The sequence below is a fragment of the Microcaecilia unicolor genome, chromosome 1, assembly GCF_901765095.1.
Source record: "Microcaecilia unicolor chromosome 1, aMicUni1.1, whole genome shotgun sequence".
NCBI classification, from domain to species: domain Eukaryota; kingdom Metazoa; phylum Chordata; class Amphibia; order Gymnophiona; family Siphonopidae; genus Microcaecilia; species Microcaecilia unicolor.
Window position 1 is genome coordinate 553,346,888 of NC_044031.1, and position 26,671 is coordinate 553,373,558.

General features: G+C 43.7%; 1 protein-coding gene across 1 annotated transcript in view; it reads right to left on the reverse strand.

Annotated features, from left to right (window-relative positions):
* UBR5 (ubiquitin protein ligase E3 component n-recognin 5) overlaps positions 1-26,671 on the reverse strand; it is a 651,214-nt gene that overhangs the window by 47,196 nt on the left and 577,347 nt on the right. The window contains 3 exon segments of the mRNA XM_030189847.1: positions 4,769-4,944; positions 6,483-6,543; positions 13,549-13,679. Coding sequence (XP_030045707.1) covers positions 4,769-4,944; positions 6,483-6,543; positions 13,549-13,679 — 368 coding nt within the window.

A 26,671-nucleotide genomic window follows, 5' to 3' on the forward strand; every position in this document is an offset into this window, starting at 1 on the left:
TCAGGGGCAGTGTTGAAGGTTTTCAGATGATTTCTTGTCAATTTTTCACATGGAACTGCAGGTTTTGTCTTCAAAAGCAGAAGAAAGCCAATGCAAGTTTTAAGTGCTGATAGTGGGAAACAAACATGTTCATGAGTCTAAGCAAAACCAAAGTAAAAGCACACATCGGTGCCTGCTTTTATGCACTTAAATATGAGCCTTTGAAAAATTAAAGTGCAAACAATTTTTGAAACGCTCATATTTAAAAACACAGAACAGAAGCACCGATCTGTGCTTGCACTTCTGGTTTTGTCTGGGCACGTTCATAAAAGTCACATTTACTGCAAAGCCTTTGTGTGCACGAACTAGGCATGTTCCTCCCCTTACTTTTGATTTGTCATCATCAATTAACTGTACATATCATTTGCATATGATTTATTTTGCGTTGCTGTTGTGTTATGGGCTTTTGCGCCTGGCTTTGAACATTGGCCTCTCAGTTTGGTAATTAAGCTAACAAGCTTAATTCCAGGAGTGGGGAAGGGAGTGAGACTGGTGTATTTGCTGTTTTCAGAAAACTGCTACAGGTAAGCAACTTTGACTTTTTCTAAGGTGAACCAATCAAGCAGTTCCTAGCTGAAACCATCTTCCCAAAAGAAAAAAAAAAAGGTGCGGAAAATAATTACAAAATGAAGACAACTTATTTTAGTTGTTTTTTAAAACAAAGACAAAAAGAGATGACAGAATGCCTCTTGAAGTCTTGTAGGAATCTTTGCAAAACTATAATTTAGGACCCTGTTTACTAAGTCGCGCTATAGGCATGATAGTGCTTTTAGCGCGCTAATGCTAAAGACACCCATAGGAATATATTGGTGTCTCTAGCATCAACGTGCGCTAAAAACTCTAGTGCGCCTTAGTAAACAGGGCTTAGAATGCAAATGTAGCATTATGATACTTTTTATATTTTAAAGATCTCACTTAAGGATATGAGAATTAAAAGTGGCCTGAGAATGCAAAAAATATATTTGTTTGAGGGAGCTCAATTTGTTGTATCAGATACCTTGGTGTTTGACCCTGTAGAATCCTACATACAAAAGTACAAATTTTAAAATAGCACCATATTGATTACATTCTTGTCTCGCAACAGTTATTTTCCCAGGTTTTGGACGCAACCATAGGCCCAGATGAGATCTCAGACCACGCTTTAATCTGGATAGATATAGAGGCACAACCATACTACTGCACACCGGGAGGCTGGCGCTTCCCAGCATATCTTTATTCTTCCAATGAGTTTGCCATATATTTAGCTGATAGGTGGGCAGATTTCCAATCGAATAATGCGCAGCATGCGGACAACGCCGGCCTGTTTTGGTCCACTGCAAAGGCAGTAATGCGGGGGGAGGTGATGGCATACATTGGTAGGAGGAATAGGCAAATCGCACAGCGGGTGGTACAGGCAGAGAAGAGGGTAAAACGGGCCAGGCGGGAATATACGGCGCATGCTACACAAGCTTTGTTTGAGTCCTTAATTGCAGCGCGGACAGAGCTAAATAGCCTGCTCCAGGAGAGGTTAATGAGAGCAACGGTGGTACGTAAATACCATCTTAATAGATTCGGGGATCGCCCGGGAGGGATGATGGCTAGGCTGGTTAAAGGAGTTCGCAGACGACAAATGGTGACTAGAATACGGAATGGCCCCCACACTTACACTACAAACCCAGAGGAAATTGCAGAAATTTTTAGAACACACTTTGAAGGGGTGTATTCCGGGGAGCAGACAGGGGCAGAGATACAGGGGAAGATTCAAGAATATCTAACTCAAGCTACAATGCCACATTTAACAGAAGACCAAATGGAGTCTTTAGATTCCCCCATAGACGCCAAGGAAGTGATGAGAGCGTTACAAGCCCTGAAGATGCACTCCGCACCTGGGCCGGATGGGTTTTCGGGTGAGTTTTATAAATTGCTTAAGCAACAAGTGGTGGGACCCCTGATAGGCCTATTCGAAGAGGCGATAGAAGCAGGAAGGCTCCCCAGATACGCGAACGAGGCGATAATTACATTAATTCCCAAACCAGGACGAGACTCTACAGACCCTGCTGCCTATAGGCCTATCTCATTAATTAATGTGGACATTAAGATCCTCTCCCGGTTATTAGCAGAGCGCTTAGCGAATGTACTACCAACGTTAGTGGGGGAGGAACAAGTAGGATTTGTGCGTGGTAGACACTCAGTGTTAAATGTGCGGAAGTTGATTGCAGCAGTGATAGCAACACCTAGGGAAGCTGCAACAGGCCTAGTGATAAGCTTAGATGCCGAGCGCGCTTTCGATAGGGTGACCTGGCCATTTATGTTTGAGACACTAAAGTGGACTGGGATACGTGGCTGGTTCCTACAAGCTGTTAAGATGCTCTATGAAGATCCCCAGGCCCAGCTATTGGTAAATGGGGTCAGAACACAAAAATTCTTGATAAGGCGGGGAACAAGACAGGGGTGCCCTCTGTCCCCGTTACTATTTTTGATAACACTAGAACCCTTGCTATGTAAAATTCGTGCAGAGCCCGGAATCCAGGGCATGAAGGTGGGTGGGGGGGAGGTGAAACTATTAGCCTATGCAGACGACTTATTGATTCTAGCAGATGACCCGCAAACATCAGTGGCGCGACTACTGGGGAGCCTAGGAGAGTATGGGCAGTTATCAGGGTTCAAACTAAATCTGGGAAAGTCCTTGGCGTTACCGATGTCCCCCACTGTTAGGTCTAATTGGAAGGGTCCTTTTCCTTTTAAGTGGGTAGATGAGAAACTTACATATCTGGGGGTGGAAATCCCGGTAGACTTATCGACACTATATAGGAGGAACGTACAGCCGTTGCTAGAGGAAACTAGACGCCTTTTGGGGATATGGGGCTCTTGTCCGCTCTCTCTGGCGGGGCGAATTGCTCTTTTTAACATGATGATAGCACCAAAATGGCTGTACAGATTCCAGTTGCTGCCCTTGTATCTGCGAGGCAGGGAGGAGAAAGCACTGCATGCAGTCTTAAGGAAGTTTTTATGGAATAATAAACGCCCCAGAATAGCGTTGAATGTGCTATGTAAACCTAAAGCACATGGAGGCATGGGATTACTCAGTATCAGGTACCTTACAATTGCTTGCACCATGAGACATGTGCGGGATTGGCTAGCAGGCAGCCAACAATTTACAAACACACAGCTGGAAGCCTCATTGGTGCCGGAGGTACATCTCAGCTGCTTAATGCACACACCAAAAATAAGACCTGTTAGACAACAACCCTTGAACTGTTTCGTGAGATCAGTGAGAGCAATGTGGCGTTGGCTGTGCCGAAGACAAGGCTTTGCAGCAGATGCGACTCCATTTATATCACTACGTCTTAACCCGGATTTCCCAGATGGGTCATCAGCACAACACTTCAAATCCTGGAGGACAAAGGGGATTCAATACCTTTTCCAGATATTGAATGAAGAAGGGCAGGTTAAGCCACTTGCAGATCTACAAAGAGAATTCGGACTGGTTGCATCAGACTTTTATGCACACGCACAGGTGAAACACTATGCTCGCTCCCTGGGTGCAATGAATTTGGCCGAAGATGTACAGGAAACGATATCAACAGCGCTTACTCTAAGATCGGAAGAAATAGTGCCATTGCGATTTCATCATAGGTATCTCCTAGACACAACAGAGGACATTGACTATCGCAAGGTGGCACAAGATTGGAAGCAGGACCTCAAGGTCGAGATAACAGCTGACATTATACAAAGCTTCCTGCTGTCCATCTTGCACAGATCAACGTTTACTAGACAATGGGAACAACAATATAAATTTGCCATGCGGGCCTTTATAGCACCAGCCAGAGCGCGAAGGGCAGGTTTTGGAGTAGGAAATTGCCCCAAATGTGGAGAGGACAGAGCAACTTTGGGCCATATGTTCTGGCATTGTGTACAGATTAGAGCATTCTGGAAGCAGGTGCTGGCTGAGGTCAGCCATCACTGGAAGCGGACAGTGGGAGATACCCCACTGCTATTGTTTGACACATATGCTGTGGCAAAGCCGATTCCAGCGGGATGCACGGGCTTTTTAAGAAGGACAGTGCTAATAGGAAAAAGGGTGATTTTACTTAACTGGAGAGAGACACAGGCGCCCACCAGAGAGCTTTGGAGAACAAAGATGACAGAATTGCTACACCTTGAACTATGTGGACTTCTCGAGGCCGCTCACCCAGATCAGGAGCGGAAAGTATTCCGTGGGGTATGGGAGCGATACTGGAGTACCCTACAGCCTAAGATCAGACAGAGGATCTTGTGCAAATTGGAATAGAGAACTGAGACAAAGTGACACCCGTCAGATCCCTACAGAAGTGACATTAGATCCCAATACCAGAGTCTAGAGGAGGGAGAGGGTGGGAGGGAGGGAGGAGAGGGTGGGGGGAGGGGGGACGAGGGATATAAAATGATAAAAGAATCGGGGACAGCATTTGGGGACTCAAATGTGAAAAAACTTGTTTTGTTAAGTCTTGTGGTTTTGAGACTGATTGATATATACACATTTGTATTGTTTGATTACTTACGGCTTTAATAAAAATCATTGAAAGATAAAATAGCACCATGCTTCTCGAGGGAGCCAGTAGACTTGTCAGCAAACAGGTTACATTATCAAATTTAGGTGTCCCAAATATCATCTTTGCTGACACGTTGTGGACCAATTGCAATTTGCTTTATTGAAGCATGTGTACAGCCTAAGCAATGTACAAATATCCCAGCTTGTGGTAGATCCTACCTGCCAATGTTTCTGAAACAGTTGAGCCGTGCCTCTGTATTTTTGCCAGTCCTCGGTGTGTAGAAGCCTCTTTTTCCAGGTTGGTAAAAGAGTGGAGCATTGTCATCCCCATCATCTGTATCATCTAGTTCCATGTCTACTACACTTCGACTAGAGCCATGGCGCTTCCTATTTTCCTAGTACCAGAACACAATTACCAACTTTAAAATTCTCCAACAAAAGGATAGGTACACATGTTTATACCAAATCAATGTTAAAACATGGACACAAAACACTGAATCTTAATTTTTTTAAGTTTAAGTTATCTTCTCTTCCTGCCTGAATACCAAAACCCGTATTTACTGTTTCATCAACTCCCACTTGAAAGTGCTGCAACCTGCTTCTCACAGGTCTGATTCTGAACCATATGTTCATTACAGTCTATCTAATACTAAACTACATAACTTAATATTGGAGGAAGATATTACCATGTAACTCCTCTTCTCAGGTCACTCACTACATGGCTCCTAATTCTCTTTTGAACACGGTACAGGCTTTTCCTACTCACCTGAAAGTGAATTTGTTCTATAATTCTTCATTACTTCTCTGATCTCTCCCTACACCTGTGCTCATGGAGCAAAGTCACTCTTATCTATTCCCTTCTCCCCATCACTAACCACTTATTTATTTATTTGCTACATTTGTAACCCACATTTCCCCACCTATTTGCAGGCTCAATGTGGCTTACATTATATTGCAAAAGATATAGTTATGAACAGAGTGAGAGGTTTGTTCTAAATTAACATATTACTATGTAAGAATTAAGGAAGATGTGTCTGTGGAATAATTTACATAACACATAATGAAAAAGAAAAAAATATGATAATATGGCTAATATAATCAGTTTAGAGGGATTAGTAGGTGGTTGGTTTAGGTATAGAATAATTTCATCAAGCTTTTTCTCTGGCCATATACTAACCCAGAATAAAAACTCAACGTTTTGAGGCTGCTTTTAAACACTGGTTTACTACAATTAATTAATTTCCTAATGCCAAATTGTCTTTTTGACTAGACTTAAGATCCAAGAAGCAGGGACTGTCTCTCATATATATATCTGTACTGAACTGCACCCATCTCCTAGTAGAGCAGAAATAAATAGCAGAGAAATATCTAATTGGCTAAATATGAGATTTTATATTTAGGTGTTTATACATTGTAAATTTATGTTTTAGAGTACAAAAAACCCTAGTGTTTTTCTGGAGCATGTACCATTGCTGAGTACCTATTTCTGTGGAATCAAATGCATACATATGTGTAGATGAGGAGTCACCAGTATGGAAAAAGAACAATAATATAAGAGAGAATTAAATGCAGGCAAAGGAAGAAGTAAGAGAATACTAGGGGTAGTGATGTGTTTCCAGTGTTTATCCAATAAATGCCTATTTTATTTCTGCACTGGGGATGTTTTATTGGCGTTTATTAGTTAAAGCCTAAAAGTTTTAAATACAGCTACAAAACCCTGTTAATTAAAACATATAATCATATATTTTGCTTAAGATGTTTTAATACTAACTTTTCAGCAGGGTGTAAGTACAAAATTTTACAAATTTTATTATAATTGAGAGTCTATCACAGTAACCACGTCATACTACATATGAAAGCTACATAAAACAGCCATTTTCATAGCACACTTCTGTATAAGTAATATTGATTTATGAGACATGTATATCCCTACCTGTACTTTTTCTGTTGAGTCCAATAACCCTAAGTCCAGGATACTATCTGCCCCATTTTCTCTGTAAAAAAAGAAGCGTTACATGTTAACCAATTTCTGAATATCCCTAACATATAAAAAGAAATCTGGAAAACAAGTGTTCACAACATCTTGGTAAGATGGGGTATCAAGCTAAAGAGAAATCTGTTCAATACAGCTCATTTTCTTTCCTTGAGGTCCACCAGACCATTCCAGGATCAATGGGTTGTGCTCATCTAACCAACAGACGGAGACAGACACCAATCACTTGTAAGTTGTGCCCTATAAAGGGCAGCTGCAACCCACATGCAACAGCTTTTCTATAACAAAATAATGGCTAGAACTCTCCTTATTTAATTCTTTAAAGGAGGAATCCAGGGTTCTAAAATAATCAACAAAACTACAATAGGACAACATTGCTTTAAAACAGAAAAAGGAACAAACAGAATACCAGGAGAGAAGTCAGCACTGGTCTGGTGGAACTCAGGGAAAGAAAATTAGTTCCTTATTGCTTCTACCAGAATAGACTCCCTCCTCTTCCAGCAGCACCGCCTCCCTTATATGGTGTGAAGCCCCACCCAGCGCATCCCAGGATGCACTGGGCAGGGCACTGCCATTTTCGAGGCAGCGCTGCTGGAAGAGGAGGGAGTCTATCTCCCTCCTCCAACAAAGGTGCAGGGAAGAGGGCTGCTAGGCCACCAGGTCGGGGGGGGGGGGGGGGGGGGGGGGGGGTTGATTCACGGCCCAATGGGCTGGGCCACCAGGGCTTTTCTTGGGGAGATGCTGGAGGGAGGTTTGGAGATCTCCAGCCTCTGTCGCTGACTTGGGTTGGGGGTACTAGGTCACTAGGGCCATGCTGTTTGGGTTCTGGTGGTCCACAGACCTCCAGCCCCTGTGTTTGACTGGTCTGGACTTTTGACATCCCAGACCTGTCAAGCAAGTGCGGGAGGATGCTCAGGCACAATCCTCCTGCACTTTACCCTATGATTGGAGATAATAGCGCTCATAAATTTGCATGCTATTATCTCTGATCATAGGGGTGGTAAAGCCCTGCGCTGTTCCAAAACTATTTTTAGAGTGCTGTCTGAAACGGCGTGGAGTTTTCAATCATTTGGGTATCAGGAAACTAAAAGCCTCATTCTGGTGCTTCAACAGACCCCCCCCCTCCCCAGAACTGCTGATGCCTCTGACCCCCCCCCCTCCCCAGAACTGCTACTGGTGCCTCTTACCCTCCCCCCCCCCCCCCCCCCCCCCCCCCCGCAGAGCTGCTGGTTTCGCTGACATCCCTCCTCCTCTGTGAGAGCTGCTGGTGTAACTGGGACCTGCCTCAAAGCAGGTGTTGCTGCTGGACCTCTGAGCTACTGGTAAGAGTTGGAAAATCATCAGACACAAGCAGCTGTGTGGTTCACTCTCTCTCCCCAGCTGTGATTAATCGTGCAATTAAAAATTGTAATCGATGTACAGCCCTAGTTAGACGACATCTTAGGTCATCCAGTTCCATTAGGTATCTATACTTATTTGTTGAATGGACTAGGTATCTATAATTATTTGTTGAATGGACTGCTGTCGGGGACAAGGGGACGAGCAACAAAACTGGTTGACTGGGTCATCATGGCAGCCAGAATTTGTCTAGCCTCCCACTGGAAACAAGCCACTTCACCATCTACAGATCAACCTTTCAACAAGATTGATGACCTCTGTCTGATATCTAAATTAACAGCAATGAAAATGCAAAAATGGGGCCCTTTCTTAGTATGTGGCACCCTTATCAGATGCGGAGGGGACTGGTACTCTGACTGTGAATGGTTTTTTGGGAAGGGGGGGCCTTTGGATTGACTGGATAGTCCTGTTGTTTTTGTTCACTAAGCATTTTCTTTTGTTTGCATTATATGTATTTGGTGGTGTGAGGGAGACGGGCTTTGGTTGCCTAAATTGGATATTGCATCTAAACATTTCTGTGGTCTTTTGTAGCTTTGACATGTTCATGCTTTATACAGTTAAAGAAAAAAGAAAAGGGCCTCTAAAGTTTGTAGTTCTGGGACAACTCTAATTTTGCACTTTGACTTGTGTTCTGGCCACAGATTCAGCCTCATCTGGATGACTGGTTAATTTAGGCCAGCTCTTCCAGGATCTCAGCTAGTTCATAAACTTCAAGAAAATCAGCTGTTCACCTTCACAGAGTATCAACTACCTGAGAGCTCAATTCAATATCGAAGGCAGAGCTTTCTGCGTACTCAGAGATGTCTCCAAGATTCAGGCCTTGATTTGAGCATGATTAGACCTGCCTGTCCCTCAGCATGTGATTACATGCAGGTGCTGCGCTTTATGATGATGACCATAGACTTGGTGCCATGGGTCTGAGCTCATATGGGAACACTTCAAAGATCTCTACTAGCTGTTGGGTGGTTCATACTCAAGTCTTACAAGTGTCTAGTTCCATGGGCTCAGGAGGATGCCGCAGTTTGAGGTGGTAGTTGAATCTTTGCAACCTCAATAAGGGCATGCAGTTGGTCCCCGAGTTGGATAATTCTAACAACATATGCCAACTTGTTTTTTTTTTTGTGGGTGGGGGGGCTCATTGCCTCAGGCAGGTCATCAGCCCTGGAGGCCTCTTAGAAAACCATTTGGAAATGAGAGCTATTCTTTTTGAGGTAAAGCAGTATGGATTCTATCAGACAACACAGTAGCAATGGTGTATGTGAACAGGTAGAGAGAGAAAAAGTGCTGGAATGGCTCTGGAGGTGTCTGCTTTACTGCACTGGTCTGAATCTTACATCATTGCTGTATTGGCAGATCATATTGCTGGAACTCAAAACATACAGACAGATATTCTCAGCAGGCATTCCTTTGACCCTAGAGAGTGAGAGTGGTCCAGTAGGCTTTTCTCCTCCTCTTTTCTTGGTGGAAGTCCTACAATTCCCATTCTGGATTTGATGGCATTGAGCCAGAATGTTAGTTCTTCAGTCATAGGAAGGAACAGGGGTTGGAGGGTTTTGATGCTATAGTCCAAACTTGGCCACATCAGGGACTCTTGTTTCCTCTGTGGCTAGTGATAGGCCAGGCCCTACAAAGAATTGTCTCTCATTATAGCCTCATATTTCCTGTAGCTCCTGTTTGGCCTCGAAGACCTTGGTTCCTGGACTTGGTTCATCTCAAAATCCTCACAGATTTCCACAAGAGAGAAGTTGTCTTCTGTAATGCACAACTGTTATGGAAGATCCATCTTCATTTTGTTTTACAGCTTGTTCAGTGAGAGTTCTTATCTGAGGCATTGAGGTTATTCAGATGGTATTTTCAACTTATTGCATATGAAGAAGAGATTTGACTTCTTTGGTGTATGTCTGTGTTTGGTGAGTTTTTAAAGCTTGGTGTTCAATCAAAGCGTTCTCTTTCTTTTGAGCTTTCCTAGCACAGATTGTGGCTTTTTTGCAGGACGGTCACAAAATGGGTTTAGCACTTGATTCTTTGAAAGTCTTGGTTGTGGCTCTTGCTTGTTAGTCAGGTTATGTTCAGAGGTTGCTCTTATCATCTCATTTGGATGCAGTTCATTTTCTTAAAGGAGTGGCCCATCTTAGACCTCCAATTCATCAGTTTTTTTTCCAGAATAGAAACTAAATTTGGTGCTTTGGGCCTTAACTTTGCACCTTTTGAGACTTTGAACAAAATGTCTCTTGAGGATCTTACATTTAAAGACTGTAGCCATTTATTTGACACTAGTAAAAAAGGCCCGTTTCTGACACAAATGAAACGGGCGCTAGCAAGGTTTTCCTTGGAGTGTGTATGTTTGGGAGAGTGTATGTGAGAGTGACTGTTTGAGAGTCAGAGTGAAAGTGTGAGTGTGTGTGAGAGAGAGTGAGTCTGGGTGTGAGTGTGTTTGTGAGAGAGTGTGTGTGTGAGAATGAGAGTGTGTGCAAGTGTGTATGTGAGACACAGTGTGAGAGAGAGTGTGTGTATGAGACCAAGCGAGTGTGTGAGTGACTGTGTGGCACATAGAGAGTGAATGTGATACAGTGTGAGACAGAGTGTGTGAGAGTGAGTCAGAAAGACATTGTATATGAGAGAGAGAGTGTGAGCCGTGCCCTCCCAATCCATGGCCATCTGTCCCCTGCCCCCTCCATTCATCCTTTTCCAGCAATTCCCCTCTCTCCCTGAGCCCTGCCCTCCCAATCCATGGCCATCCATGTTTCTCTGTCACCTGCCCCCTCCATTCATCCCTATTCAGCATTTCCCCTCTCTGCCTGAGGCCTGCCCTGCAATCCATATCCATCGGTACTAATTGGCATTAAGTGAAATTTGCACTCACATATAGGAGTGCTGGGACCTATGCTTCGATACGAAAAGGAGATACGTCTTGCTGCAGGATATTTGTACAGAAGCAACATGGACTCCTTTATATACGTCTGCTAAATATTATAGATTTAGTGTTATTGCAAGAGATGTTACGGTTTTTGTTGCTGCAGTAATTAAAGCAGGCGTGTATTTCCCGCCCATGGTAAGGGGTGCTCCAGCCCCCATGAATTTGCATCGGGGGGAGATCAGGGGGACTGGAGCCCCCATGTCGCTTGGGGGAGGGTCAGGGTTCCTGCTCCTGCAGGGGGGGGGGGGGGGGGGAGAGCGGGGAGCTGCATTGGGGGGAATGGGGGGCCTGCTAGCATGCAAATGCATGCAGGACAGGGCTCAGCATTTCTTCCCAATTGTCTGCAAACCCTAATGCCAGCTCTGGTTCGCTGCGGACAGTGCACCAATGTTTGGCACACTGCTCACTGATCATTGGGGAGGAATAGGTTTAGCATGCATTTGCATGCTACTTGAGCTAAGAGCCCTGTTTAACATGAATTTGCATGCTAGTTGCACTCAAGAGCCAGCGAGCGCGTTGATTTACGTGCTTGGGGGCTCTGATCATGGGGTGGTAGCAAATGCAGGCGCTAGTATGGCACTAACAGCCTCTAGCGCACGTTTGTTTCTGATCATCTGCCAATGAGAGAGGCTGAAGGAGCACCAGAATGAGGCATGGAATACACAGAGAAGCAGCCATTTAGTCTCTCTCTAGTAAGGTCCTCTTGTAATTTTTCACAATCATCTTACAATTTAACAAGTTTGAATAACTTTGTGTCGTCAGCAAATTTAATTACCTCACTAGTTACTCCCAACTCTAGATCATATATAAATATGTTAAAAAGCAACGGTCCCAGCACAGACCACTGGTGAAACCCACTATCTACCCTTCTCCATTGAGAATACTGACCGTTTAACCCCTCTCTCTGTTTTCTACCTTTTTATCAGTTTATAAATCCACAACAGGACACTACCTCCTATCCCATGGACTCTCCAAATTTCCTCTGGCGGTTTTTTTTTTTGTTACATTTGTACCCCGCACTTTCCCACTCATGGCAGGCTCAATGCGGCTTACATATTGTATACAGGTACTTATTTGTACTTGGGGCAATTGAGGGTTAAGTGTTACATTGGCCACCTTCCAATCTTCGGTTACCATGCTTGATTTTAAAGATAAATTACATATTACTAGCAATAGTTCCACAAGTTCATTTTTCAATTCTATCAGCACTCTGGGATGTATACCACCTGGTCCAGGAAATTTGCTACTCTTCATTTTGTCAAATTGAGCCATTACATCCTCCATGTTTATAGAGATTTCATTCAGTTTCTCTGACTCAGCTTTGAATACCCTTTCTGGAACCGGTATCTCTCCCAAATCTTCCTCAATGAAAACCAAAGCAAAGAATTCATTTAATCTCTCCGATATGGCTTTGTTTTCCCTGATTGCCCCTTTTACCCCTTGGTCATCTAGCGGTCCAACCGATTCTTTTGCTGGCTTCTTGCTTTTAATATGCCTAAAATTGTTTTTACTATGTGCTTTTGCCTCCAACGCAATTTTTGTGTCAAAGTCCCTCTTTGCCTTCCTTATCAGCGCTTTGCATTTGACTTGACATTCCTTATGCTGTTTCTTATTTTCAGTCTGTTCCTTCGTCCATTTTCTGAAGGACTTTTTTTTTTTTTTAGTTCTAATAGCTTCCTTCACCTCACTTTTTAACCATGCCATCTGTCGTTTGGTCTTCCTTCCTCCTTTTTTAATACACGGAATATATTTGGCCTGGGCTTCCAGGATGGCATTTTTCAACAGAATCCATGCCTGATGTAAATTCGTGACGACTCAGATGCCTCTACGTATTCCCCTTATAACTTTATTTCTATTATTTTTTTTAAATAAGGCAACCCCTGGATGCCTCCTCCTAGAACTCAACTAGAAACCAGTTCTCCAACTAGTCCAGGAGCTGCCATCAGAGTAGAAAAACTAAATAGTTAGCTCGTCACTATCTGCAGGAGACAGAAAAAAAAAACTGTTGAGCTCAGACTATATGGTGTCCTTTATACGGCAGAGCTCGCAAGTGACTGATCTCTGTCTCCCTCTGTTGGTAGATGGGCACAACACATTGGTTCTGGACTGGACTGGTGGGAATAATATGGAATAAAACTGCTGTTGTTTCAAAGCTACTACTACTACTTATCATTTCTATAGCGCTACTTGATTCATTGATTAGTTCTGCGATGCTACAAAGTCTAGGCCAAAAAAAATTAATCAGTAGAAGAAACTTAGATATACTGTTATACATATAATGCTGAACCACAAGAGCTGGAGGAATTATTACTGCCAGTTTCAGTGAGTACTCCCTGCAAATGTCTACCTATAAACATTTTTTAAAAAATAGTATTCAGACTTTGCTGAACGTCTACATTGTTTCTGAAATAGAATACGTTAATACCGTTTATTTGGGTGGTTTTAACAAAAGAACTGAAAGTGATCTGAAGTCTGAACCAGTTCAAAAATAAGATGTACATACAACCATCTGTATCACATTTATAAACCAATTCTTTATTTTTTGAAGACTAACAGAGAGAACAGTACAAACTGCTAATATGATTCATCTCATAACTGGCTAATTGTGGTCACAAATGGACACAATTTGACAACTGCTATCCCATTTTAATGTATGAATCTTACCTTAGATATTCTCTTTTCAGTACATACCTTCCATGCGCAATAATGAGTTCCATAGCTTCATCAACTCTTGCTCTAAGCGAATCTTCACTAGCTAACAGAAGTAAAAGCTGAGCCGGGGACAATTCTAGTAACATGCCTGTGATTTTACTTGCAAATGCCTGTCAACAAGAAATGTAAAGCTTAACCTAACTGGAATCCATCATGTCTCTTCTTGTCTATAATTATTGTCAAACAAATAAGTTATGCATGTTTTGCAGCATTCATTTAGCCCTATATTTCTATAAAGTACTGCAAAGTATACCACCCCATAAACAGAAAAAGTGCGCTTACAGAATCGTGAAGCTGTTTAGGTGAAGACAGGACTTTGGATCTACGAAGATAGCTGAGTGCTAAATACTTTAAACTGCTCAGCAAAACAAGATTTACTCCAGTTTGCACTAACCATTGACCTCCTCATTCTAAAATGTTAGCACCATTTGCATGCTAATTACAAAGTACTAGCACTTACGTGGGTTAAGTGCTATTCGTGCTCAGCACTATTCTATAATTTAGGCACACAATTCACTTAGGGGTATGTTCATTAAGACGAGTTAGCATTTCTAACACACCTTTAAAGTTAAGGCCCGTTAAACACTAATGCGCCAATACATTCCTATTATAAAGAGGTATATAACTGCTAAGGAGTCCCACAATTAAAGTAGATTACCATAGGCGGTCGGTGGCCCAACTGTTTGGGGAGGCTAAAGGGGGCGGGGTTAGGGGTGGAGCTTAAATCCATAATTGTCTGATAACACGCAGAAAAAATAAATAAAAATAAAAGTCACAATTAATACCTTTTATTAAATTTAGATATTAGATATGTATCATATGTCAAAGAATAAAGTGGTTGCTCAAAGCATATTCTAACCACAATCGCTCAACTGCAAAACACTATGCACAACTTTGTCCAAAAACACACTCAGAACCTTACTGTACCATAAATATTACACTGGGCAGAACCTAATACACCAATATACCACTCATATGGAAAATGCAGACTGTCAACAATATGAAACAAGGGATCATATCATCACAATTCTCATGTAGAGCCACAAAACATCCTAATTCATGTTTACTGTGGGATAAAATGCCATAAATAAGTAAATAAATATAAACTTTTAATGTTGAGCACCTGATTCTCAAAGTGGACATATTCCAAACCCTATAATGAAAATAAAATGATCTTTTCTACCTTTGTTGTCTGGTGACTTTTTCTGATCATGTTGGCCCAGTATCCATTCTGCTGCTATCTGTCCTCAGTGCAGGTCAGGAAGTCATCCTCGTTAAATATCTCCCTGGCAACCCAGGACACCTCCAGCCAACCCCCCCTGCTTTCCCAGCAGTAAGGTAAACAAACCATAAACCAATTTCTACAACTGCTAGAGGGCTTTCACTGCAGCTCCTGCTGTGAGGATGGCGGTAAATCAACAATTTAATCCCCTCAGAGCAGCTGGACTCCACAGCTGATCCATTCTGCTGCAGCAGGGGGGAGGCTTAGCCTCTCCAAGCCTCTTATACCGAGCGCCTATGTAGATTACTATATATAGGTGACTATTTTGGGCAATCTTTATCCCCTATTGAGATAACAATACATTCCTATGGACGCAATAGTGTTTAACACGTGTTAAAAAGGAAAGGGGGGAAGGGAATGGGACTTGATATACTTTCTATGTTTTTTTGCAACTACATTCAAAGTGGTTTACAAAGTATGTGCAGGTACTTATGTATACCTGGGGCAATGGAGGTTTAAGTGACTTGCCCAGAGTCACAAGAAGCTGCAGTGGGAATCAAACCCAGTCACCTAGGATCAAAGTCCACTCACTAACCACTCGGTTACTCCTCCACTCCAAAATGTCTATAGCGCGCCTTAGTAAACATACCCCTTAGTTTGTAAATGCATGTGGGTGTACATGTGGGTAAATAAATTATGTGCTGAAGTGCCACATTTAGGCATGCATATTTACATCTATTATTTGACATGTGTGTGAACATAATTATAGGTGCGGTGCGTAGGACACCGATTTATGCTAGTATTCCATAACAGAATTCTGGCGCCAGCATGCTGCATCTAGGTGACTAACTTCAGCACCCTTAGAGGATATTATCCTTAGAGGATAATAAAAGTTATTTACTCAGGCAAAATTAGCTGGCCGAAATTGTCAACCCTGTAAAGCAGGTAAAAGTAGGCACAGGAACCAATACCACAAAGTACTTGCAGAAAAAGTAGGTACATTGATATGAAAAATTATTTACTCCACTCCCAATTTCTCCTATCACTGCATGTGTGTCAGACTGAATTGTTTCTGATCTTTAAACAAAATATATTAGTCAAAGGGAACCTGAGTAAACACGTAACACAGTTTTTGAATTATTACTTTTTAAGGAACAAAGTTATCCAACATCCATGTGAAAAAGTAACTGCCCCCTAACTTATTAACTGGTTGCAGGTGGGGTGCTGGAACTTAAAAGGGGGGGCAGATGGAGGCCTGGGGCAAGTTACTGGACATGGAGGGGAGGATAGGGGACAAAGGAGAATCGCTGGACATGGAGGGGAGGGCAGGGGAGAGAGGAGAAATTGCTGGACATAGATGGGAGGGAGGGCAGAGGAGAATCGCTGGGCATGGAAGGCAGGGGAGAGAGGAGAATCGTTGGACACAGATGGGAGGGCAGAGGAGAATCTACACATGGATGGGAAGAGAGGGCAGGGGATGAGAGCAGAGTTTCTGGACATGGAGTGGCGGGCAGGGAAGAGAGGAGAAATGTTGGAGGGAAGGAAAGAAATGCACACGATTGGAGGGGAAGGGAGAGAGGAGAAATACTGGACATGGATGGAGGGGAGGAAAGACAGAGGACGTAGATGCGCATGGATGGAGTGGAGGGGGAGAGGAGAAATGCTGACATGGATGGAGGGGAAGGAAGACAGAGGAGGAGATGCACATGGATTTAGGGGAGAGAGGAGAAATTTTGGACATGGATGGAGGGGAGGAAAGAGAGTTGAAATGCTGGACATGGATGGAGGGGAGGAAAGAGAGAAGAAGTGAGATGAACATGGATGGAGGGAAGGAGAGTGGAGAAATGCTGGACATGGATGGAGGGGAGAGGAAAAATGCTGAACGTGATGGAGAGAGGAAGGAGATGAATACTGACAAGGTGAGGGAAAGGGAAAAGAGAGTATCTGCACATGGATGATAGACAAAAGCTGGATCCACTCTATACCTCCTCCAGTCAAGTCCGCAGAGGACCCAGCTTTTACATATGGATGTAGGGCAAGAAATGAAGGAGGAAAGTAAAGAAATAAATGGAAAGGAAGCCCTGGAAACGGAGTTAAGGGATCACATAAAGAGCTTCAGAATCAGAGACTGGGACCAACATGTTCAGAAAAACAGTCACCAGACAACAAAGGTAGAAAAAAAATAATTTTATTTTCATTTCATTGTTTGGAAGATGTCCAATTTGAGAATTTACATCTGCTGTTTTATTTTGCATTGGGTATATTAGAGCTGTAACAGCTTATAGAAATTATTTATAATTATTTATAATGAAAAAAAAAATCACAAGCTATTTTTTGCTCCTATACTGGTACAGTATTTTTAATGATACTGCTTATAAGCGCCACGGCTGATATAAGGGGTGTAGCTACCATAGTAATAGGAGAAATTGGGAGTGGAGTAAATAATTTTTCATATCAATGTACCTACTTTTTCTGCAAGTACTTTATGTGGTATTGGTTCCTGTGCCTACTTTTACCTTCTTTACAGGGTTGACAATTTCGGCCAGCTAATTTTGCCTGAGTAAATAACAGTGCTGGGACATCTCCCCCCCCCCCTCCCCCGAAATACAATGTTGGCAAAGCCCCTGGTGTGTGCACCATGGAAATGAGACAAAGGAGTGGGGAGGGGTGAAGAGAGATGATTGAATATAGTATTGTGCAATTATAATGATGAGAACTATTGCATTTAATTGAAGCTGTTTATTCCCAAGTCCATTCAATAACATTCTATGGCCTTTTCCTCCAGGATGCCATCCAACCCTTTTTTTGAAGTCCGCTAAGTTAACCGCCTTAACCACTTTTTCTGGCAAGGAATTCCAGAGTCCAACTACGCGTTGAGTGAAGAAACATTTCCTCCGATTCGTTTTAAATTTACTACACTGCATCTTCATCGCATGCCCCATTGTCCTAGTATTCTTGGAAAGTGTAAACAGACGCTCCACATCGACCCGATCCATTCCACTCCACTCATCTTATAGACCTCTATCATAACTCCCCTCAGCCGCCTCTTCTCCAAGCTGAACAGCCCCAGCCTCTTCAGCCTTTCCTCATAGGGAAGTCGTCCCATCCCCTATATCATCTTTGTCTCCCTTCTCTGCACCTTTTCCAATTCCACTATATCTTTTTTGAGATGAGGCGACCAGAATTGAACACAATACTCGAGATGCGGTCGCACCATGGAGCGATACAATGGCAGAATAATATCTTTATTTTTGATTTCAATCACTTTCCTAATGATACCCAACATTCTATTTGCTTTCCTAGCCGCAGCAGCACACTGAGCAGAAGATGTCAACGTATCATCAACGATGACACCTAGATCCCTTTCTTGGTCAGTGACTCCTAACACTGAACCTTGCATGACGTAGCTATAGTTTGGGTTCCTCTTTCCCACATGCATCACTCTGCACTTGTTCACATTAAACGTCATCTGCCGTTAGACATCCAGTCTCGTAAGGTCTTCTTGTAGTTTTTCACAATCTTCCCATGAGTTGACGACGTTGAATAACCTTGTGTAATCAGCAAATTTGATTACCTCACTAGTTACCCCTATCTCAAGGTAATTTATGAATGTTAAAAAGCAGAGGTTCCAGCACAGACACCTGAGGGACCCCACTAACTACCTTTCTCCATTGCGAATATTGACCTGTTAATCCTACTCTCTGTTTCCTATCTTTCAACCAGTTTTTAATCCACAGTAAGACACCACCTCCGATCCCATGTCTCTCTAATTTCTTCTGTAGTCTTTCATGAAGGACTTTATCAAACGCCTTCTGAAAATCTAGATACACAATATCAACTGCCTCATCTTTGTCCACATGTCTGTTTACTCCTTCAAAGAAATGCAGCAGATTGGTGAGGCAAGACTTCCCTTCACTAAATCCATATTGACTTTGTCCCATTAGTCCGTGCTTTTGAATGTGCTCTGTAATTTTGTTCTTGATAATAGTCTCTACCATTTTGCCCGGCACCGACGTCAGACTCACCGGTATATAATTTCCAGGATCTCCTCTGGAACCTTTTTTTAAATATCGGCGTTACACTGGTCACCCTCCAATCTTCTGGTACCACGCTCGATTTTGTTTGAATCATCTTTATTGGTAACAATATAACACCAAAAACAGTCCTCCAAGAAATACTGAAACGCATGTGCATGTACACTTTTACATATAATTCTGGCTCCATACATTTAACTTTAACCCCCCCCCCCCCCCCCCCCCCGGGGCGACACTGCCCTACCCCAGCATTAGCTTCGGAATCTGTGTTGAACTCTATATTATTAGTGTCTATACATTCGACTTGCAAAATAGAGCCTTAGAGCCACACTGATTCATTCAGCAGCAAAGAAACCCTTCATCAGTAGCCAAATCAGTTGTTAACTAATCCCTGTCCCTCCCCCCTCCCCCCTAACCCTCCCCTCTTTTCAAATATAAGCACACCAATTCCTAAGCAAGTGAGTTAACAAACAGACCCCAGTGTATATCTCTAATTAGTGAAGGCTCAAAATTATGCTACACCCAGTGTAGCCCCCTTCCCATTCAGAAATTCAGTATGAAGCTTCTTCCTCCAGGGGGAAGAGTCAGCCACAGGGGTTCCCACTGCTTCCAGAATTGCTCCCCAGGGTCACTGTCCCACGTTCTAACCTGACATCGGTCCAATCTCATTTGTGTAATCATCTGGGATCTCCAAAAGGCCAGAGAGGGTCCCTTCTCAGAAATCCAAAATTTTAGGATGGTGGCCAGCCCAAAATAGACTGCCATCTGTATGTACCCCTTAAAACCTACCGGGGGCGAAGAGGAATAACTATATTTATGAAAAATGATCAAAGGATCCTTCAACACAGTGCACCCCCACTGACCTTCCACCACTTGTAGCATCCCTCCCCAGAACCGCTGGGCCAGCGGACAATGCCAAAACATATGACCCAAATTCGCAGTAGCTGTTCCACACTTTGGGCATGAGCCGTCACACCGGGCGACAAATTTAGAAGCCCTCCTCGGAGCTATATACAATCTGAGTAAAATTTTATACATGCGTTCTCGTTGTGGAATCGAAAATCTCATTGTGTACAAATGTTTTATATAGGATTGGCATAACTCTACTGTCACTGCACATTCCAAGTCCTCTGTCCAGTCACGGGCCAAGCGCGCATAGTTTATTTCTGATGCTGTATCCCTCAATTGTTGAAGATGAAATTTAAGTGGCACTGACAACTGTGCCCCCAGGGTATACATTTCCGCTAATACTTCCTGCACATCCTCCGTGAGATCAGTCCAACAGAGGGAGGCAACATAATGCTGTAATTGAAGATACGCGAACTGATGGCCCGCCCCCTTTCCCAGTAATTCCTCTAACTCCGAATAGGGCCGCACCCTCCCTTCTTCTGTGAGCACCTGGGACAAGTAAATTACCCCTTTCCCGGCCCACCGCGTGAATACACTTCTTCCATGGCCTGGCGGAAAATTTGGGTTGTCACAGAGGGGCAGGAGAGGAGTCACCCGTGCCGTGAACCGGTGTCTCCTACAAATCCACCTCCAGGTAGCCCGAAGGGCCGATAACATGGGATGAAGCCGAAGCGCCTGCTGTGGCATCCCCCGCCCCCCATGCAGAAGGCAGCTAAAATGCCACCCCGGGAACCACGATACCTCTACGGGGGTCAGGGAAAACTCAGATGTGCCTCTAAACCAGTCGTTTATATGTCTCATTCCGCAGGCCACTGAGAGTAGTTTTATACTAGTTAGGCCCATCCCACCACTCTCCCTGGGAGAGACAAGTGTCGACATCGGGAGCCTAGGACGTTTCCCTTGCCAAAGAAACTGTTGCAAGAGCTTATTTAGGCATTTCTCCTCCTTACCTTGGAGGAATATCGGTAATTGCTGAAATAAATATAACCACTTAGGGGCTAACAGCATATTGACCAAAGCTATCCTCCCCCACAGAGACAGGGGCAACGCCTGCCAGAGGGACAGTTTCTGTTTTGTCAGCTGCACCAAGGGTTTAACATTACATGAGTATAGCGCTCTTAAATCTCTGGGGATGAGAACCCCCAGGTACTTCAATTCTCCCTCTACCCACCTTAAGGGAAAGTCCCCTCTCCACCTGCGTTGTAATGTCTGGTCTAGTGCCATAGCACAAGATTTTTGAATGTTTAGCGAAAAGCCAGAAAGTGCCCCATATTCCTTTAGTAAAGACAAGGCACTCTCCAGCGAAGACTGCGGATCGGTCAAGGCTAACACAATGTCGTCGGCATAGGCCAATGTTTTAACAGTTTCAGGGCCAAGATTCACCCCTTTTATCTCAGTGGAGCCATTCAGAAGTCTAAGTAAAGGATCTAGGGAGAGGTCAAACAGCAAAGGCGACAAAGGGCACCCCTGCCGTGTTCCTCTATAAATAGGGAACCGCTCAGATCTACCCCTATTAACAGCAATCCTAGCTCCCACGTCAGTATATAGAACTTGTATGAATCTCCTGAACCCCCTCGGCAGCTCCATCCATTCTAATACTTGAGAAAGGAATTCCCATGACACACGGTCAAACGCCTTAGAAGCATCCAAACTGACCAGCATCATTGGGTCTCCCTTGGCTGTACTCTGTGCCATGGCCAAAAGTATTCTGCGTACATGTAACACCGAGTGCCTCTTTGGAATGAACCCCACTTGCGCCTGGCACACCACCTCAGGAATGTGCCTAATCAATCTATTTGCCATCACCTTAGACAACAATTTGATGTCCACGTTGATGAGGGAAATAGGCCTATATGATTCAGGATCCTCCGCCAATTTCCCAGGTTTAAGGAGCATTACTATTAAAGCCGTGTTTTCATGTTGTGGGAACTCCCCCGTGTCCAACACTGCATTGTAATAATCTAATATTGGCCCCATTATGGGAAGTTGCATCGCTTTATAGAATTCCCCAGAATATCCATCCATCCCCGGCGCAGAATTCAATTTTAGCCCCTTTATTGCCATCTGTAATTCCTTAGGGTGCAAAGGAGCATCCAAAAAATCCTGCGCCTCTGTGGAAAATTTCCCCAACCCTGCCCTACCCAGAAATGCTGATACTTCTGCTCTGTTTAGGGAATTCCCACGAGCATATAATTGTTGAAAATGCTCCTGGAATATCTTCAGAATTTCCTGTGTTTGATTTGTGACCTGCCCATTACCACCTTTCAGGGCAACTATGGACCTGTTACCCCCCCCCAGCTTTAACTAATTTTGCCAAGAGGCCGCCTTGACGGTGCCCATGTCTATGAAACCTGTAATTCTGAAACACTAGCTGTCTTTTTGTTTGTTCGTGTATCAAGGAGTTAAGTGTCGCTTGCAAAGATAAGTAATTATCCTTTTTTGTTTGTGATGGGGACATCAACATTGCGCGCTTGGCCCGCCGTAGACGGCCTGACAAATTTGAAATATTTGCCGCTAATGTTTTACGCCTCAGGACCGTGTACTGGATGATATCCCCTCTCAGGACGGCTTTGGCGGTACACCAGAAAAGCTTTGGATTTGTCTTATGTTGCTCATTATGATGAGAGAAATCCTCCCATTTCTCTTTCAAATATTTAATAAATTCGGGGTCTTTAGCTAAGTAATTAGGAAATCTCCATTGTCTTACTGGGAGACATCCCTCCGGGGCCTCCAACTCCACCCAAACAGGCGCATGGTCAGAGACCACCACCTGTTCTATCTTCGCCTCCGTAACACTAGGGAAAAGAGAGGATGAGACAAACACATGATCAAGTCTCGCCCAGGATCCATGTGCCCTGGATCTATGAGTGTAATCCCTGCCTTCGGGATGTAATAATCGCCATGTATCCATTAATCCCAGGGATGAGGTGAATGATGGTAAAACCTCCACTCCTCCCCCTCCCCTTGTTCCCATACTCCTACTTCCCGTACAATTCACAACAGGGTCCATCAAGGCATTCATGTCACCAGCTATTATTAGATGTTTACCTTGAAACGGAAGCAGTTCCTTAAGAAGATGTGAAAAAAACCCCGGGACCTGAGGAGTAGGTCCATATAGGGATAACAAGTAAACCTCCCTCCCCTGAAGACATATCTTTACCAGGAGATATCTTCCTTTATCATCTTGGAGAATTTTTTCTACTGAGTAAACCAGAGACCGTCTAAAAAGGATCGCCACCCCCCCTCTACGCTCTCCCGATGAAGCCCATTCTACCTCTCCCACCCACATTCTTTTTAACTTCTTGTGTTCCTCCTCCGATAATCTTGTCTCTTGGAGACATGCCACATCAGCCTTTAGCCTGTTCAAGTGAGTCAGAATTTTGGTTCTCTTTATCGGGGAGGAGATCCCCCCCACATTCCAGGAAATTATCTTACACGACAGAGATGCCTGGTCTTAATCTCCCCATGTCAAAGATCATACGTATATGTACAGAGGCTGGGGGCCCAGCCCATCCCCCACCCTCTGGATTCCCGTCTTCCTTATGCCACACACTGAATTGACCCTTCCATCTAATACCGAGACACTTGCTATTGAAAATCCCTCCCACTTCAAACCCGCTACATCGTCCCACCCTTCCCAAACCCCCCTACCCACCCCCCAGATTCTTTTCCTTGTACTCCACCTTCTACCCTCCCCCCAACCTTCCCCCCATCTCCAACTTATGAACCAAAGATGAGCCTGTGCCAATCCGAGAAATCACCTTTATGCAAGAGCCCCCACTCCCTCCCTGCAAGTTAACATTGACCCCATTGTATTATAACCAAACAATTAAACATTATAAAACCTTGACCTGCCATAAATCACTGAATGCATCTTAAACCCGATGCATTGGGCTGGTACTCCAACAGCGCCCATCACCCACAGTCCCTGTGACTGCTCCATTCCTTTCTTACTCAGGATGGGTCTGCTCCCTCCTCAGTCACCTTATTAACAAACTCTGAGGCCGTCTTGATCGAGTCGAACACATTCCATCTGCCATCTCTGTAAATCTTTAGCACTGCCGGGTAGGTTAATGTAAAGCGAATCTTTCTCTCCACCAGCTTGGTGCACAGGGGATGAAAACGTTTTCTCCTCTCCTGGATGCCCGCTGAGTAATCCGGGAAAATCAACACTCTGTGCCCGTCATATTTCAGACAGTCCCTTTTCTCCTTAAAGCCACGCAGGATCTCTTCCTTATGAAGATAATTGTGAATTTTTATGATAACTACACGAGGCTTAGACTGCTCCACATGGTGCCTCCCAATCCTATGCGCACGCTCCAAACATAACGCTCCATTGCTGTCTGAGAGAGCAAATTCTTGTTTGAGCCAGGATTCCAGAAGGGGCCCCAGGTTTCTCTCCACCACGGACTCTGTGAAGCCCACAAGCCTCAAATTAGAGCGACGGGCTCGGTTTTCTAAATCCTCGAGTTTATCACTGTGTTGTTGTAATTTGAGCTCCATTTCCTGCAATCTGGGCCCAGCCGCACTCCAAGAGTCCTCCGCTGCCGAAACACGGCGCTCCAGCTCCAGCGTGCGCTTCGTAAGTTCTGAAATGACCATGTCGATTTTATCAAATTTACCGGCTAGCGCTTCTAATCTCGGTTCCAAGGCCAGCCCAACCGCCGCCGATATCTGCTCCAATTGCTTCTCCGTGAACTTCGATTGAGTTCCCGCCATGACGCCCACCATCTTTGCGTCCGCGTTGAGCGGCGCGGTTTTCTCTTTTTCCACTTTTAAATTTTTGCGAGCCGCGCCTGATGGCATCTGGAGCCCAGCCTGTATCAACCACTGCTTAGCTGTCAAAGTCGAAATTCCCCCGACGTTTAAGGGTTCAATTTTGCTGAAATTATTACAGAAAGGAGCGGGGGGCTCAGGAGCACAGCTACAATGCAACCGTTGCTCTCACTGCATCACGTGATCTCCCACCACGCTCGATTTTAAGGATAAATTACAAATCACTAACAGTAGCTCTGCCAGCTCATTTTTTAGTTCTATCAGTACCCTGGGGTGAATACCATCTGGTCCAGGAGATTTGCTACTCTTCCGTTTGCAGAATTGCTCCATTACGTCTTCCAGGTTTACAGATATTTCATTAAGTTTTTCCGACTCATCAGCCTCGAATATACCCTGTCCGGCACCGGTATCCCACCCAAATCTTCCTCGGTGAAGAACAAAGCAAAGAACTCATTTAGTTTTTCTGCTATTTCTTTGTCTTCCTTGATCGCCCCTTTTCCACCCTGGTCATCCAGCGGGCCAACTGATTCTTTTGCCAGCTTCCTGCTATCTTTCTTTCAAAATCCCTCTTTGCCTTTCTTATCAGCGCTTTGCATCTGATTTGACATTCCTTATGCTGCTTCTAATTTTCTTCAATTGGTTCCTTCTTCCATTTTCTGAAGGATTCCTTTTTAGCTCCAATAGCTTCCTTTACCTCACTTTTTAACCATTCCGGCTGTCTTGATTTATCCTTGCCATTTTCAGGGCATAGACTGTACAGGTTTGCCCAGCACTGTCCTTGTTCTAAAATTTCTGAAGTTAACATTGAAGCCCCTGAACAGCTCCACTCCATCCCATCCAAATCTATTCAGTCACGATCAGGGCACAGATCTTAGAAGTTTGCCTAGCGCTATCCTTGTTCTCCAATTTCTGAAGCTGAATCTGTCTAATCACGATCAGAGCACAGACTCTAGGGCATTCAAGGTGTCTACTACCCTCTCCGTGAAAAAATACTTCCTGACATTATTCCTGAGTCTGTCCCCTTTCAACTTGAATTCATGTCCTCTCATCCTAGCGTCTTCCCGTTTCTGGAAAAGGTTTGTTTGCGGATTAATACCTTTCAAATATTTGAACGTTTGTATCATATTGTTTCTCCGTTCCTCCAGGGTATACATGTTCAGGTTAGTAAGTCTCTCCTCGTATGTCCTGCAATGCAAATCTGATACTATTTTGTTGCTTTTCTCTGAATCGCTTCAACACTTTATACATCCTTAGTAGGATAGGGCTTCCAAAACTGAACAAAATACTTTAAGTGGGGCCTCACCAATGATTTCTAGAGGGGCATTAACACCTCCTATCTTCTACTGGTTATATCCTCTCAATGCAGCCTAGCATTTTTCTGGCGATGGCCACCGCCTTGTCACATTGTTTGGCACCTTTAGATCCTGGGACACCATCAAACCAAGGTCCATCTCGAGAGCCGAGCTTACCAATCTCTCCCCTCCTATCTAGTATATCTCTTTTGGATTTCTGCACCCCAAGTGCACCACTCTGCACGTTTTTGGCATTAAATTTTAACTATATTTAAATAAACAAAAACTCAGTATTTTATAACATTTATCTAATAGATAACTTAAGTAAAATAAAAATGTGCTCAGTTTTATTCTAGTCTTACCATTACATCCCCAGAAGAACATGTGGTAGAATCAGAGGAACCATCATTGCACATATAGGCATTCCTGTATATTGATAAACAGTATGTACATACACAACTGCCTCCCTTGACAGAAAAGAGTAAAGGTAATACAAATACTCAATCGCCCTCCCCTGACAGAAAGCAAATCAGTTGGTAACATATACAATGAATTACAGTACAACGCCTAAATATTTATTTGCTACATTTGTATCCCACATTTTCCCACCTCTTTGCAGGCTCAATGTGGCTTACAATAAGCCGTAATGGTGATCACCATTTCCGGAATGAGAATTACAGAATGTTGTTGTATTTCAAGAACTGAAAATGTCGTACAACTTAGAGAAAATATATATACAATTCGTTTCAGTTATTTAGGAACAAGGGTAGTGTATTATGTTAATAATAAACGAGGAACAAACCTTGCAGATAACCTATTACCGTTGATACTTATCTGCTGCTCGGGACCTCAATGATTGATTATATCAT